Source organism: Rhinolophus sinicus, linkage group LG10 (genome assembly GCF_036562045.2).
Source record: "Rhinolophus sinicus isolate RSC01 linkage group LG10, ASM3656204v1, whole genome shotgun sequence".
Taxonomy (NCBI): Eukaryota; Metazoa; Chordata; class Mammalia; order Chiroptera; family Rhinolophidae; genus Rhinolophus; species Rhinolophus sinicus.
In genome coordinates, this window is record NC_133759.1 from 13,740,686 (window position 1) to 13,756,506 (window position 15,821).

The 15,821-nt window shown below is 43.4% G+C and overlaps 1 protein-coding gene across 1 annotated transcript in view; it reads right to left on the reverse strand.

Annotated features, from left to right (window-relative positions):
* OXSR1 (oxidative stress responsive kinase 1) overlaps positions 1 to 5,736 on the reverse strand; it is a 75,961-nt gene extending 70,225 nt beyond the window's left edge. Inside the window, exon 1 of the mRNA XM_019727612.2 lies at positions 5,298 to 5,736. Within this exon, the coding sequence (XP_019583171.1) occupies positions 5,298 to 5,367 (70 nt within the window). The 5' untranslated portion in view covers positions 5,368 to 5,736. The remainder of the gene's footprint in view (positions 1 to 5,297) is intronic.
* Between the last annotated feature and the right edge of the window lie 10,085 nt (positions 5,737 to 15,821).

The following is a 15,821-nucleotide window of genomic DNA, read 5'->3' on the forward strand; positions in this document are numbered from 1 at the left end:
GATTTTTCTAAACCTAGTCTAAGGTAAACAGCAAATGTTTATCAAGACTTTTCAAGATGCATTCCAATAAAAGCCACATGGCACAGCCCCGGACAGACTGGTTTCCCACTTTCCCCATCATATTGTATTACTGGCAATAATACCATGGGTGGCAGGGCCTTATACAGTCGTACTACCATGTCCAACACAAATCCTTAGATCCATCAAAACATGAATGAGATCTGGAAGTAAGAAAAAAAGATGCAATGATGTTGCACTAAGCATTAAAACAGGTTCAAAATATTTGTGTTACAAGATTTCAAATTGAATACTATTTCATGACAATACCAAAAATGTAAGGACAAGGAGAAAGAGAAAAGAGTCAGAGATAATAACAGCAACCGTTTTACGAAGCATTCAATACAAGCTAAACGCTTTCCACAAACAATTACACTTAATCTCCAAACAGCCCCACTAACATGGGTACCATTATCCCTTTTTAGAGGCAAAAAGCTAACACTAAAACCAGTTGTATAAATTGCCCAAGATCACATACATAGGTGGTAAGAGGTAAAGCCAGGATTTGAATCCAGTCAGTCCAACCCTCAAGCCCATACTCTTAGAGTTGCTTCAACACATGTCAAATATAGTACAACACTGGGTCAGAAAATCTAATACAATAATAGAGGTTAGGAAGGAGCTCAAAAACACTGAAAAGATGAATGATTTATAGTGAGAATAATACTAACATTTTTTTAGAAGTAATTATACTTAGAGAACTTCAAATCTTGCCAAAGCACGCTTGTTATAATACAAGTCTTTGAAAGGAAGTCCTTTGAATTCCCAATCTGTATGCTTTTATTATATTCAAGGAAGGAAATTTTCTTTCCTCTAATAGGATTTTGCCAGAAAAAAAGATAACAAAACAGAATGTAAGAAATTAACCCCCCGAATATTATAGTGCTAAGCAACATGTGTGGAAAAAACTTACAGCTCAAACAAATATGCTGTGATGAGAAAGAACATACATTATACCATGTCCTTAAAATACAATCCTTTGACAACAGAAAATTCAAATGATCCCTGAAACCTTTTTTTCTGGACTCGATCATTTGTTCCCTGAAAAAATTTAGTGGAACCTGAAGAAATCGAAAGATTTATTTTGAAGACTACAACTGATTACAAAATACTGTATTCCAAACATTTCAGCATGGAAGCAAAGTTAGAATAAGAATACACTGCTTTATTGAGACTTGCAACTCGTACTAGGCTGTAGTTCGCAGAAAAACTTTTTTTTCCTCCCTGTTGGAAAGATGGGGTGAGAGTGTGTGTGGAGTGGAGTGGAAGGATGTAAGGAACTTTCAGAAACTTACTAATGAGAGGGAGAACATTAAAAAAAACTACAAAATAGGATACACAAAAGAGAATAAATCCTACTACATCCAAAAAGGTTATCTACAAAATATTTGCTCCTCTCAGATCTTTTTCATTGTAAGAATATTTCCTTTAATTTGTCAGGCTATTACCACCATCTTCCAGTTTATATCCGAAAACAAATACAGATGCAGGAACAAGGATTCTGAATTAGACAACAGGAGAGGTAGACACCAGTATTGGCTCTGCCACTAATTAGCTCTGCGACTTTAGACAAGTCATTTTACCTTTCTATGTCTGAGTGTCTTCATCTATAAAATAAGACGGTTCACCTTATCTCACACCATACAGAAAATTAACTCAAAATGTATAAGAGGCCTAAATGTTAGAGCTAAGACTATAACACTTAAAATAAAACATAGGAAAAAAATCTCCATGATGTTGGATTAGTAAAGATTTCCTAGATACAACAAAAGCACAATCGATAAAAAAAAATGATAAATTAAACTCTTATCAAAATTCAAAACTTTTGTGCTTTAAAAGACATTAAGAAATTGAAAAGACAAGCTACAGTATGGGAGAAAATATCTGAAATCACGTATCAGGTGAAAGATTCATATCCAGAATGAATACATACACACAAACCCTTATCGTTCAATACGAAAACCCGATGCGCACCCAAATGGGCAAAAGATTTGAATAGACATTTCACCAAAGAAGATATATGAAAAGCTAATAAGCACACAAAAAGATGCTCAGCGTCATTAGTCATTAGCGAAATGCAAAACAAAACCACAATGAGAGTCTACTTCACACCCGTTAGGATGGCTATAACCAAAACGACAAACAAATGGTGGCAAGGATATACCGTGTTTCCCCGAAAATAAGACCTAGCCAGACCATCAGCTCAAATGTGTCTTTTGGAGCAAAAATTAATAATATAAGACCGGGTATAATGTAATATAATATAATACCTGGTATAGTATAATATAATATTGGGTCTAATATAATATAACACAAGGTCTTATATTAATTTTGCTCCAAAAGACACAGTAGAGCTGATGGTCTGGCCAGGTCTTACTTTCAGGGAAACCTTCATACATCACTGATGGGAATGTAAAATGGTACAGGCACTATGAAAAGTCAAACATAAATTTACCATCTGACCCAGCAATTCCACTCAAGAAAAATGAAACATGTTCACATGAAGATTTGATGTGAACGCTCACAGTAGCATTATTGCAAATAACCAAAAAGCAGAAATCCAATGTCCATCAAGTGGTATCCAAAAACACAGGGAATAATGTATAATACAGGCTACAACATGACTGAACCTCAAAAATAATTATGCCAAGTTAAAGAAACCAAACATAGAGGATCACATATTATATGATTATATTTACATGAAATGTCCAGAAAAGGCAAATCTATAGAGACAGAAAGTAGATTTGTGGTTGCCTGAAGCAGGGGGTGGGAACAGGGAGTGACTACAAATGGATGTGAGGCATCTTTTTGGAATGATGAAAATGTTCTAAAATTGGATTGTGGTAATAATTGAACAGCTCTGTAAATTTACTAAAAAACTATAGAGCAGTACATTTAAAACAGGTGGAGTTTATGGTACATAAATGATAACTTCATAAAATTGTTTTAAAAAGTGAAAAAATATTATGGTAAGTCAAAGAAGCCAAACGCAAAAGACCACATGTTATATGACCCAATTTATATGAAATGTCCAGAAAAGGCAAATCTAGAGACAGAAAGTAGATGTGTGGTTGCCCGGGGCTCAGAGTGGGAACAGGGATTAACTATAACAGGCAAAAGGGATCTCAATTGGGTGATGAAAATATCCTGAAGCTGGATTACGCTGATTGGTGTGAACAGAGTAAATTTACTAAAAATCACTGAATTTTATACTTAAAAATGGGTGAATTTTATGGGTTAAATTATATGCCTGTAAAGTTATTTTTAAAAATAAGGTGGTCTATTCACACCCACCAAGAAATGCTACTTCCTGTCAAAAAAACAACAACACAGTGATCAAATCACATTTGAGTTCTTAACCTTTTATCCATGGACCACTGAGAATGAGATGAATACCAACCCTATCCCTGAGGGCTGACACTCCCTTTTTCCCCAATCCCGAACACCCTATTGGTCTGAGAACACCAGTCTCTAAAATCGCTCGAGTCCAACGCCACCTTAATAGCTAATGGCATTAAGAATGACCACAAGCATGCTCTTCACCCCAGAAGGATATACACCTTACCAAAAAGGAAAGCAAAACTCCTCTTCTGACACGATCATAGGGACCCGTCTTTACTTTTCAGACATCACTTTGGAAACTCCCACTTAATCCCATTCTTCAGTATGAAACTCTGAGGGACCCAGAAGCAATCAATCAGACAGACCTAGCTAGCTGTCTTTAGAACCAACCAGTACATGTCAAGACTCAGCATGTATCAAGAACACGGGCCATGAAGTGACTTAAGGAAAAAGATGTGATGTCTTTCAGCTAAAACTCAGCCCAGATTTGTTTAGAAACAACAGACAAGGGGGGGTGGGGGAGGAATGGCAAAGTTTCCCTAAAACACATACTGTACAATAAACACACCAAGACAGCTAAGGAATTTTCAGCCAGCCCTTGTTATAAAACTAATTTTGAGACAGGATGCTGATCTAGCAAAGTAGACAATCTCCTTCCTCCAGTACACAGGGGTCTGCTCATGTCACTTGGACTAAGCTTCTGTTTAGCTAAACCCACCCCCTTTTGATTTCTAAAGTCAGTAGATTATCGTTGTCCAACAAATACTCACTTCACCATCTCCAGTCCCCATACTTCCCCAATTACTGTACCTCTCTGAGAATTACAATCTATGTCTGTGCAAGTTTGGTGTCTGCCAACTGGTATTCCTGGACCCCCTTCAAATCCACTCCACACACAACAGCCCGACCCACTGGATTATGTCATGTCCCTGCTTGGAGTCCTCCAATAACACTTAAAATTCCAAAATCCTTACCAGAGCTGAGAAGTCCCTAAGATATGGCCTCGTCTCTTTCCTTTCTATCCATGTCGATCCATTTTTATCCTTTCTATGCCAGTATTCCTTCCTTCAGATCCTAAAACACATCAAGCTCTTTCCCTCCTCAGGACCTTTGCATTTTCTCATCCCTCAGTAGGAAAAATCTTCCCTAGGCTCTTAAGCTTCCTCCTCATACTTGAGTGCTCAACGTAGTCAATGCCTCGAAAAAATAATTTTCCTTGAAAGCACCCTTAGGAAATCTCCCGATTATTCCCCATGAGAACATCTTATTTCCTTCCTAGCACTTGCCAAAACCTGTAATTCTTTTTGTCTACTTTTTTAATGTCTCCCTCCCTGCCTAGAAAGTCAGTTCCAAACAGTCGGAAGTTGTGTCCACGTTGCTCAGTGCGGTACCTGCAGCTTCATCTGGAGAGGATCCCTAGCTCCACCCCAGCAATGCCGGGCACTTCGTGGGCACGCAAGGGTTCTCGCACGGATGCGGGAATGAACTAAAGCACCCTTTCCCACAATCCCCCAAATAGGTGGCTGTGCCATAACTCCAATATCCCATTTTTCGCATAGCCTCGTAAAGGCCTGTCCCACGCCTGCACTTTTCTTTCTCTCCAAGAAACATCTGTCGCTCAGGTTCAAACATCTATCACTACACAGATCTCTCACGAGCCCCTCAAACCGCACCCTACCCTGCCGCACAGGCGCGCCACTCAAAATCCCCTCCCCGCTTCACACGCGCTGCACCAACCCAGAGCCTCACCCACGCGCACTACAATCCCCTCGGCCCCATGAGCGCGCATGAATTTCTGTTGAGTCCTGCGCTCCGGGAGCTCCCGCGGGTCCCCACGTTCGCGCGTGTCACCCGCCACCCAGAGCGGTGCCTCCCCCTTCAGCGGCGCCAGCTCTCACCTATCACCTCCTGCAGCTCATAATCGTCCCTGTTGATGGACCAGGGCAGGGCACTCGACTCCTCGGTCATGACGGCGGCACAGCTCTCGGTCCTCCCTCAAACTCGCTGACCTCTTTCGTCTCCTCGCCGCGCCTTTCCCCACCCCCAACCGCTGCCGCCGCGACCCCACCAATCGCCTCGAGACTAGCCACGGGTCGGACGGCGCTTGGGTGAGGGGGTCACAGAGCGGCAGAGCGGCGGGGGCTCGAAGCTCCGGTAGACCTCGCCTCCTGCTTCTCCACGTCCGGCACTCCCGGCCCGGTCCAGGTCCCGGCCTCGTCCTCGTCCTCAGCTGCAGCAGCGACAGGAGCTTCGCCTGGGCCCAGCCCCTCTGTCCCGCCCTCCACCCCAGCCCCACGCACGGGCCAAACTTTCCCTTCTCCCTCCACCTGCCGACACGCAGCGCGCTGACGTCACCGCGCCGGGCACTCTCCGCCTCGGCCCCCGCTCCCCGGACGCCATCTCAAGTGTGGCTGGATTAGCAGCGAGCAAGCAAGAAGCCCGAGAAGGTGGAAGTTGACAGTGAAAGGGAAGAAATGCTTAGGAAGGAGTTCAGCGAGGTCATCAGAGAGCCACAAGAGAATCTAAAGTAGCACAGAGGTGGCAGCCACACTAAACATGGCGACCAAAGGGCGGCCGAGTAGAGGGGGCGGGGCTCCTTCTGGCTGCGGGGGCACGTTGCCGTCTCCGTCTTCGCATTCATTGGTTTGTTTGAGAAGGAATCAGAAAGGCAATGGGTGTGTGTGGACGTCAGTCATAAGTTAGTCCCGCCTCCAGGCTCAGTTCGTTTCCTGAGCACCAGGGCTCCAGTTCTTCAAGATTGCCGGTTCTGTGCTCGTTTTACCCCTTTTTCTGGAGCAATGTTAACGGTGTAGCAATTACACCCTCAGGACGTGCAAACGGCTCCGCAGCGTGTGGAGAAACCCGAGGGAGCAGCTGGGTGGGGTAGCCTTCGGGTATGGACGACTGCCAACTAGGATAAAAGGCCTTGGGCTACGGACACAGTGGAACCGGAAGCTTGCCCAATGACGACACTTTTTCCAAGGCGGAAGTTCTCTCTGCAGCTCCGGTTGCGGCTTGCCTGCAGCCCTTATTGGGCAGGGAGGGAGTTCTATCCATTCTCAAGTTTGGGTGTGCAGCTCAAATGAGCAACTGTCTTGGGGCCTCGGAAAGTTGGGGGAGTTTCTCCTGACGCGGCTTGGGCCATTAAACAAGTGAGATTTGGCCCACGCGGTTTGGCGTCGTTTCAAGGGATTTGACTTTTGTGTGACCTCATTGAACTTCAGTTTTCTCAGGGTGACCACTTAGGCCCATTGGGAAATTAATGAGGTGAAAATCGGACGCACTTGGCGAAGTGAAAAAAATATATCAACATGGATTGGGTTAGGTGCAAAATTGTTCTCAGTAGAACATCTTTCAAACCAGTAGTAGTCATTAAGGAAGAGACCTTCACCGAGGCCCTGCCTGACAGGCACTGGAAGCCCTTGTGCTGTAGGAGGTCCACTGGCCACAGAACTAAAGCAGTCACATTGGAGCTGTTAGCAGGTTTCCACCTGGTCAGTGAGATTAGAAAACGTTTTGTGGAGGAGGTGGCATTTGTACCAGACCCTGAAAAGTTGGTTTCAACAGGTGGAAATTGAGAGGCTAGACTGTTCCAGTCGCAGCAAAGGTACCAGAGTTCCCCAGTTTGAAGGCAAAGCACAGACCTTGCTGTAGAAATTGATTTCAGCCATTACTACTGACACCTTTCTTACTGCCATGTGTCGCCTTTTTCATTTAGCAGGGAGAAGAGGGGTGGAGGTCAAACACATCAAAGAGGAGCTAATTCTGATGGTAAAGATTAGAGATCTCAAGATTTATACCAATAGAAAGATCCATAAACCAGAGATTCTTAACCTGGGATTGTTGCCCTGTGTGAATCATGGACAGACTTCAGAAGGTTTGTGGGTTTTTTTCCTTTTTACTCCTTTGAAATTATATACAGAATAGTATGTACTTTAGGACGAGATTTTGGCCACTTTCCTCTATTCCCCTTTCCCAGTGAAAAGGAGCTACTAACCTAATAGTGAAAATTCAGGATATTAATTGACCCACCTTCTTGGTGGTCAGGGTCACTATACAATTATTAATAGATTCTCTTCTGCTTCCTGCAAGCACATAGCTTGATGGTTTGAGCCAGAACCTGTTCTGCAGATCTGGTTATTTTATTTCTCCCGTCTCCTGGGCTTTCTCCATGCGGCCTGATAGAAGTTAAGATTCCATGTATTTAATGAGAAAGGAAGTGGTGGCTGTTTTGAGGCCAGAGCCCAAACCTCAAACCTCTTTTTCAGCTTATGGAGTATCTTCCATGTGAGAGCACTGATATAAACATTGGGTATACAGTGGTAAAGAAAGCAACTTAGTTCCTGTTTTCATGGAGCATATAGTCTAGTAGAGAAACAGCAAACAACTAAGCAAACATAAGTAGTTATGTTACAGAGCAGCATGCAGGAAAAGGTCAGTGTACTGTGATAGAGACTAGTAGCGAGTTCTGAGAAGACCTTTGAGGAAACGGAGCTAGCCGTGCAAAGAGCAAACACGGAACAAAGGGGTTTTAGGCACTTTGAAGCTATTAATAAAATAATCCTCTTTCCCGTTAGGCTGCTTGTCCTTGTGTATGGCTCCCTCAGTAATCTCTTGGGGGATTGGAGAAAAGGGAAACTAGGGTGATTTGGGAACCCTGGCCCTAATAGCAACATTTCACCAAATCATACATTGGTTTCTTAAAAGTATGACATATTTTCCTGGGCAGAGGGATCTTGTTTTTCCACACATTTTCAAAGGACTCCTTGTCTTCGTTTGGGTTCCTCCCAAAATTAGGCTCTGAACCAGGATTTAGATGCAAATAGTTTATTTACGAGGTGACCCCAGCAGGCGCTCTGAAGGAGTGGAGAAGTGAGACAGGAAAGAAAGGAAGGAAAGTCATGAGGGGCTATTGTGTGGGCTCAGTCCTGCTGTGAGCAGTTTGAGAAACTGGAACACATGTCAGAATTGTCCCACTAACAGTCAAGGAAGCTGAGGTATAGACCCACCAACTCGTTTCGCTCTTTATAATGCTCCTGCACTTCTGCCCAGCTCAGTGTTGGGGAAAGCATGCTCCTAAAGTCAGAGAATGCACAGGCAGTCTTCCTGGTGTTCTAGAACTCTCTGAAAGCAAATTTCAGAGTCAAAGGCCAAAGGGTATCAGCAGTACCTATAGACAGCGTCTACTACAATGTGTGAACCCCAAAATTGAGAATCACAGGACTGAAAAACCAGGAGAGAAAGGACATTCATGCTCCCCCTTCTTTCTTTGTTGCCTTTAAGCAACTTACCTGCGTTGTGCTTTGTTTTTTGCACCTGCCTGGTAGAGGAACAAGGGCTGATTTCAAGACTAGTGGTGCCTTGAAGTGGTAATTATAGCTGTAATAATTCAAGTTTTATAGGCTCCATTAATGAAAGAAAGTTTTTGAAATCTAGAAATTAATGTGTGCCCTATGAGTAACCTGAATATAAAAAAAAGCACAATTTTATGTCTCTGTCAAAAGCTGATTTTCTTAGCAGTTCCATGTCAGTGCTGGGACCAGCTACAGACTGCTAAAATCTGTTCCCCCACCCCATCTATTCCCTTACCACATGTCACATGTAGTAGAACGTCATCTCTTGTATGAGAGGGGCAACACCCGTATGTCACATAGGTGTGCCTCCCTCATTGTGCCTGGAGTATGCACAGATACATATTCAGGCATGGTGTTGATTAAATAGATGAGATAGAGTAGGGGAGGCATGAACAAGCGAGGAGTCAGGAGCCTGGTGAGAAGCTGATACCTTGGCAAAACCAGGAAGTGAATATCCAAGGCGACAGGTCCTTAGAGCCTGCAAGAAATAGGTAGGTGCAAAGGTTATTGTAGGGGGAAAAAATCAGTCCATGCTGAAAGTAGTTTCAACATCAAGCTAGATTCTGAGCCAGAGAGTAGCTTCCGGTTCGCCCCTGCTGGCACCATGCCAACTTGATGAGCTCAAGCTGAGTGAGCAAAAGATGGGAAATACCTGACTGAGGTGGAGCGAGTTGCTACATTTCAAACACTATCTCTTTAATGGTGTTATATGTCTAAAAACCTACTTCATTAGAATGTTTATTGTAGTGCTATTGTAATAGGAAAAACTGGAAACAACCTTAGAGGTATCCACTGATAGAGAACTGGTAATTGCTTGTATACGCGTATATTATGTGGGACAATATAGGATACATTAAAAAAAAAAAAAAAAAAACGTGTGTTGGTGTAAGTAATCCTAGTTGACGTAGCAACCCAAAAATCTGGCTGGTTTAACCCAAAAGCTTATTTCCCACGCAAATTCCAATAGATGTCCCTGGTTTCCTGACTTAAAGTCTGGTTTCTCTTGTCTCCGACAGTACTAATGTTTATGATACCCCTGCAATCTACCCTTCCCTTCTTTCACACTGAGGGGACTTTAAAACTCTATTCAACCTGGTTTCACTGTGCCTCCCTTTGCCCCTTTGTTCAGGCCATTTCTCCTTCCAGGAATGCCACTTGCCTTGTCCACCCATCCAAGTCTGACTGGCTCTGCCAGGTTCAGCTTGTAGGTCACCCTCGCCTCCCCCCTACTTTAAATACTTTTCCGGAGATTGTTCCAGCCCTGAGGGAAATATTAGGTACACTTACCACCTCACCCAGACCATTTCTGGGCACTTAGCCTGTGCTGCCACATGCCCGGTCTTTTTTGTGTGTGAATATTCTATACTTCAAATTAGGTTGCGGGTCACCTGTGAGGAGTGGGGGATACCCTATCACTAGAAAGGAAGTAGAAAATTTTTGTGGAGTTTGCGGTTTGTTTGTTTGTTTGTTTGTTTGCCCACCTTAAGATTTGTCAGCATGAGGATAGTTGAGAAATTTATGAAGAGCTGCATTTCTCTCTCCTTTTTAGGAAAATTTGCAAAAATGTATATACTGTTTAATTCTCAACTTTAGGCAGGAGTAAATCATCTCCGAAGTGGGTGTAGTTTATAAAAACACTCAAAATGCAGCTATCGCTCACTGTTTAAACTCAGGAACGGAATACTCATATTTATCTTCTGATAACTTGGTATCCCTCAGTCTCTGAACTCAGGAACTAAATGACTTCAGACAGCATGAAATATCATGTCTAGCTTTTAAAATATAAATTCAGGTAAAAAGCCCAACAAAATCTTCATAGCAACAATCAGATTTAAGTGCCTGTCACGGACAGGCAATGTGTGCTAAGGGATACAACTACCTCATGAGGTCAGCAAAATAGCCTTGTGAGGTTTCTATGCCGATTTTACAGATGAGGAAACAAACTCAGAAAGATAAGAAACTTGCCTCCAGAAATTTTTGGAAATGCTTAGCACAGGACCTAACTTGTAAGTGCTCAATAAGTGATAGCTGTTATTTGTCAGTTGGTGGGAATAGACTATTTCTAAAGCATTACGGAGATGGAGGTTAAGCAACAGTGCCTACCGTAGGTCTGACTCAGGTCTGCTTACTCAGGTAAAACAGGTTTCAGCCACCACCTGCGTGATGCTGGTCACGTCATACCACTGCTGCCTCATTGCTGCTCCTGGCACTGCCTAATTTCTTACTGCAAAATCTGATTAAAATCTCATAGCACTGCCTAATTTCTTACAGCAAAATCTGATACAGGCTTTATCTGTGATCCCCAGTGGAGTGTGAAGCCTTGTTTGCCTTTAGTGCCCAACCTGCACAAGTGAATTTGGGGTTTTAGGTTTACCAAAATTAGAGAGGCCCCTGCCTGCCTGGATACTGAGTTGGAAATTTCAGGACACCAAGAAATGGGGACAGTCAAATGCTCATTGATTGTCTGCGCCAATCAATGCGCAGACATTTATGAACTGGGCGCTGGGCGCAGACATTTATGAACTGTTCTCCATGTGCATAGCTGTGAGCAGTCTGCCTAAAAAGGAGATTGTCTCCCATCATCCAAAGGGACCTGGGCTCCAGAACTGGTGTGACTTCCCTGGTGATGGCAGCAGACCATGACAGTGAGTGGGCTCCCCATGACCTCAGAGCAGAATCCATGCTCTGGCCACACCATCCAGCAGACAGAGAAGGTGTTATCCTACTACTGTGTTTCCCCGAAAATAAGACCGGGTCTTATACCATATTTCCCCAAAAATAAGACCCAGTCTTATATCAAGTTTTGCTCCAAAAGACACATTAGGGTGTATTTTCGGAGGATGTCATTTTTTCACGTACAACAATCTACCTTTATTCAAATACAGTCATGTCATGTTCTTCTGGAACATCGTCATAACATACTAAATGCATCTGTCCAGCTGATGATCTTAACTGGGGCTTATTTTCAGGGTCGGTCTTATTTTAGGGAAAAACGATATTATCAGATTCTTCTGGTTCAGTGTTTTGGAGGTAACTTGGTTCCCCTAAGGTGAGTGCTAAGCCAATTAGCCCCCCAGCCTCCCCTTGCCATCCTCTCACAGAGCATCTAGTCGGACATGAGGATAATAAAACCCACATTGATGACTTTTGTAGAATTATATAAAAGTGTCCTACAGAATACCCTGCCCAAGAATTGAACTCATGCAAATCCTAGAGAGAAAAATAATTTGGTGGCTTTGTGGTAACTATTATAGAGTAGTGCTATAATGGGTCGCCTTATGCACCCGATAAGGCTTGGGACACAGCCTGAAAGCAGGAAAACAAAGAGGAACTCACTGCATATTACACAAGCACTATGGTCGTCAGAAAGTAAAGCTGTACAGACTATGTTGTAGCTGGGAAAAGCCTTTCTCTTCTCAATGTGTAGTTGGGTAATTTCACCTGGTAATGTGTGTGCATATGGTGTGTAGGGTGTGTTATTAACATTCCACGTGGCAGGGAGACTTTGGAAGGAAGCAAATTTGGAGTGCCAAAGCCCCCTTGGAGGGTCCTGGTGAAGCATGTGTAAATGCACGGGCACACACAAACATGGCATTCTTCAAGGTTAAGTAAGCAGGCTGTAGGAAATGTACCACCAGGAGATAGGTGTGCCCACAAATTGCCTGGGGGAAGGGAATGGATCTTAGGGCCACAACCCTGGGATGTAGAAAGGGTAAGGAAGGAATTTGCACAATGAAGATTTGAAGAAGAGAAATGGGCAGAACTGAGGGCAGTGGAGTAGAACCAGCAACTGGGATGTTTGCACAAAACACCCTGGCAAACGGTCTTAAGTTTTTAACAGGGATAAAATTCGAGAGATGGACGATCAATGTAATTGTCCTTAGAGCCCTAGTTCACAGTTGTCCTACAGCCCTCATATCAAAAGCCATGGTGTTCCTTCCATACTGTAGGGATGGAACCCCAGCCACCTGTAATATTCTGACCAGGGCGGTCACTATACTGGTAGAAAGGAAGGGGAAATAAAAGCACCACTTGTTTTTTGTTACCTGTGGTCATATGGACAAGAGAAACAGAAGAGGGAAAGCAAGGAAGCCAGGCAGCCTCCAGGGTCCACATTTCCTCCTACACATCCTCCCTAACCCATCCAAATCTTGACTAGGGGAAGCTATAGAATATCCAAGACAGATATGGAAACTATGAAGAACCCAAGAACATCAGAGGCTTATGGACTGATTCCCCAGGTGTGGCTCGGGGGAGGCTGCAAGTCACTAGGAGAAGCCTTGCACTTGGCTTTGCATCATGTGCAACATACTGTAGGAACAATAATGTAGGAATGATGGAGGGCCGAGTCTAGGCCAGTGAACACTAGGAAACCATGTCTGATCCCTCACAGCCTACACTTGGTCTGCAGGAAAGCAAAAGCTTCCCTGTGCTGCATAAAGGCATGAGGAAGTATTGCAGAGGCTTGTGCAAAGCACTGGGATGAAAAGGCTGCAGAGGTAGAACTTTGTGGCACATGGTCAGGACTACAGGCTTCAGCTCTGGGTGCTGGCATTACACTCCAGAGGCCAGGTAAGGGCCCTGCATCTCAGCAGGTAATTAGAGGAACTCCAGAAATAGGCCAGGTATATTATGGCAGAACCAGAGCACAGCACAAGGACCTGCTCACAGGGATCCTACCACAAGATCACATTTGAGCCTCTCCTCTCCTAGGAACCTCTTGACAACTTGAAACGGGAAGGAGAAGAGACCTTCCCTCCAAAGATGCTGCTCAAACCAAAAGAATCTAATATATTGTTTACTGGCAAGCCTAAATCTCCCCTTCCCACCCAACAGGGTGGGGGCTCATGGGAAAGATTAGATTATAGGATTATATTTAATAACAGAATCATTTTGTCATTTAGGGCCTTTTGGTTGCTACTGATAGAAGACCCAAACTGCATAAGGATGCTAGCTTTCCTGCTGTAACAATAGCCAAAATAGAAATTTGTTTCCTCTGACATAAAAGACTGAGAAAAAGAAGTCCTGGGTGGATATTTCAACTCCATAGTGTCATGGTCCATCCTATGTCTGCCATCCTCAACATGCACCTTCTAGCTCCCAATAATCGAGGCTTTGTGGTCTTTAGCAGGGTGACCATATGCCCAGTGTTAAAACTCTGGAATTCTATTCCTAAAGGAAGAAAGGGATGCTAGATTCTGGGGTCAGTCTCCGCCACGATTGTCAGGAGGCAATTTCCACTTCCAGTTCAATGGAACCATGGTTGTGTTCCTGGTGAAAGCATCCTTCCTTTTGGTAGTAGTACTTCCGAACCCACTGTGCCCAAGGTTGTAAAGATGGGAAGCCCAAAAATTCCTTTCTGTTCATTTGGTGTAACAGTGAGGAAGGTCACCTCCTCTTTTACCCCTTATTTCCCAAAACCGTGCATTCTGGTTTTGGAGGAAATGGTACCATGTACTAGTTGCTGATTTAAGGCTTATAAATGGAGACTTAAACAAGCCAATCCACTGTTCTACCAAACTGGCACTTTCTGGGTGATAGGGCATGTGGTAAGACCAGTGATTCTATCAGTATGAGGCCATTGTCACATTTTATTTGCCATAAAATGTGGCCCTCAGATGGAAGCAGTGTCATGTGAGATATCGTTGCATTGGGTAAGGCATTTGCAGTTCCATAAACTGGTGGTGCCAGCAGAAATGCTGCAGGCAGGGGAGGCAAATTCATACCCTTGATATGTGTCTACTCATGTAAAGACAAATATCTTTCTCCCACATGTTGAAAGAGATCCAATACCCAGGTGTCTGGCTGGTCCCTCTGGAAATGGTGCCATTTCTAGGCTCAACACAGCTTCTGAATATGCAAATTGGGCATTCAACAGCAGTACTTAATATAGCACTAAATGCCTATGGTGCAAAAGAACAGTTGCAAATCAATGACCTCAGCTTCCATGTGAAGAAACAGGAAAACAAAAAGAGTAATTTGGACTCTAAATAAACAGAAGGAAAGAAATAATAATGATCAGAGTGGAAATCAATGAAATAGTAAACAAAATTCAATAGAGAAAATCAATGAAACCAAAAACGGATTCTTTGAGGAAAAAAATCTACCCAGTTGTTAAACCTCTAGTCAAACTGATCAGGAATAAAAGGAGGGAAGACATAAATTACCAATTTCAGGAATGAGAGAAGTGACATCACTACAGCTTATACGGATATTGAAAGGGTAATATGACAATGTTACGAACAATTTAATGCGAATAAATTTAACAACTTAGCTGAGATGGACAAATTTCTTGAACAACGCAAACTATCAAAGCTTATTTAAGAATAGACAGCCTGCACAGGTTTATATCTATTAAGAATTTTGAAGTTGTAGTTAAAATCCCTCCCACAAAGAAAATGGTGACAATGGCCCGATCAACTTGGTGAGAGCAACTCTATGTTGCTGAGTCTGTGCACTGTCTCCTTCCCTGTTACATGGCCACTTTGTAAATGGGTCTATTGACCAAGCACCAGAGCATTTGAGGAAGAGACCATCTGATGTCCACAGGTTGCACCATCTTTTCCTCCTGATTATTGAGAGTCTCACCTACAACAGGTGCCCTTCGACATGCATTACGATACGGGACACATGAACATCTTTATACTCTGTATTGCAAGAAGCCCATCTTTCCCCTGGACCTCCTTGTCACCAATCTTCTCATCTTTTTCTCTCTAAATTCTTGACCAGCTGGCCATCCTATTAGCCACTGCCCATGAGTCAAGTTAGACCTGTGTCTTAGATAGGTCTATAGCAGAGCACTGCCCACTGGCGACTACTAACTTTTGGAGCCACTCCAGAGTGGGCTGTGGTGCAACCGTTATCCACTCATGTCTGGTTCCAACTTAAGTGTACATTCATCTGTAACAGAAGCCTGTGCTTTCTTTTCCTCCACTAATTGATCTAATGTGTTCACTATTCCCAGAAGTGGATTGCTAGATCATATGGTAGGTCTATTTTTAATTTTTTGAGGAACCCCCATACTGTTTTTCACCGCGGCTGCACCAGTTTACAATCCCTTCAACAGTG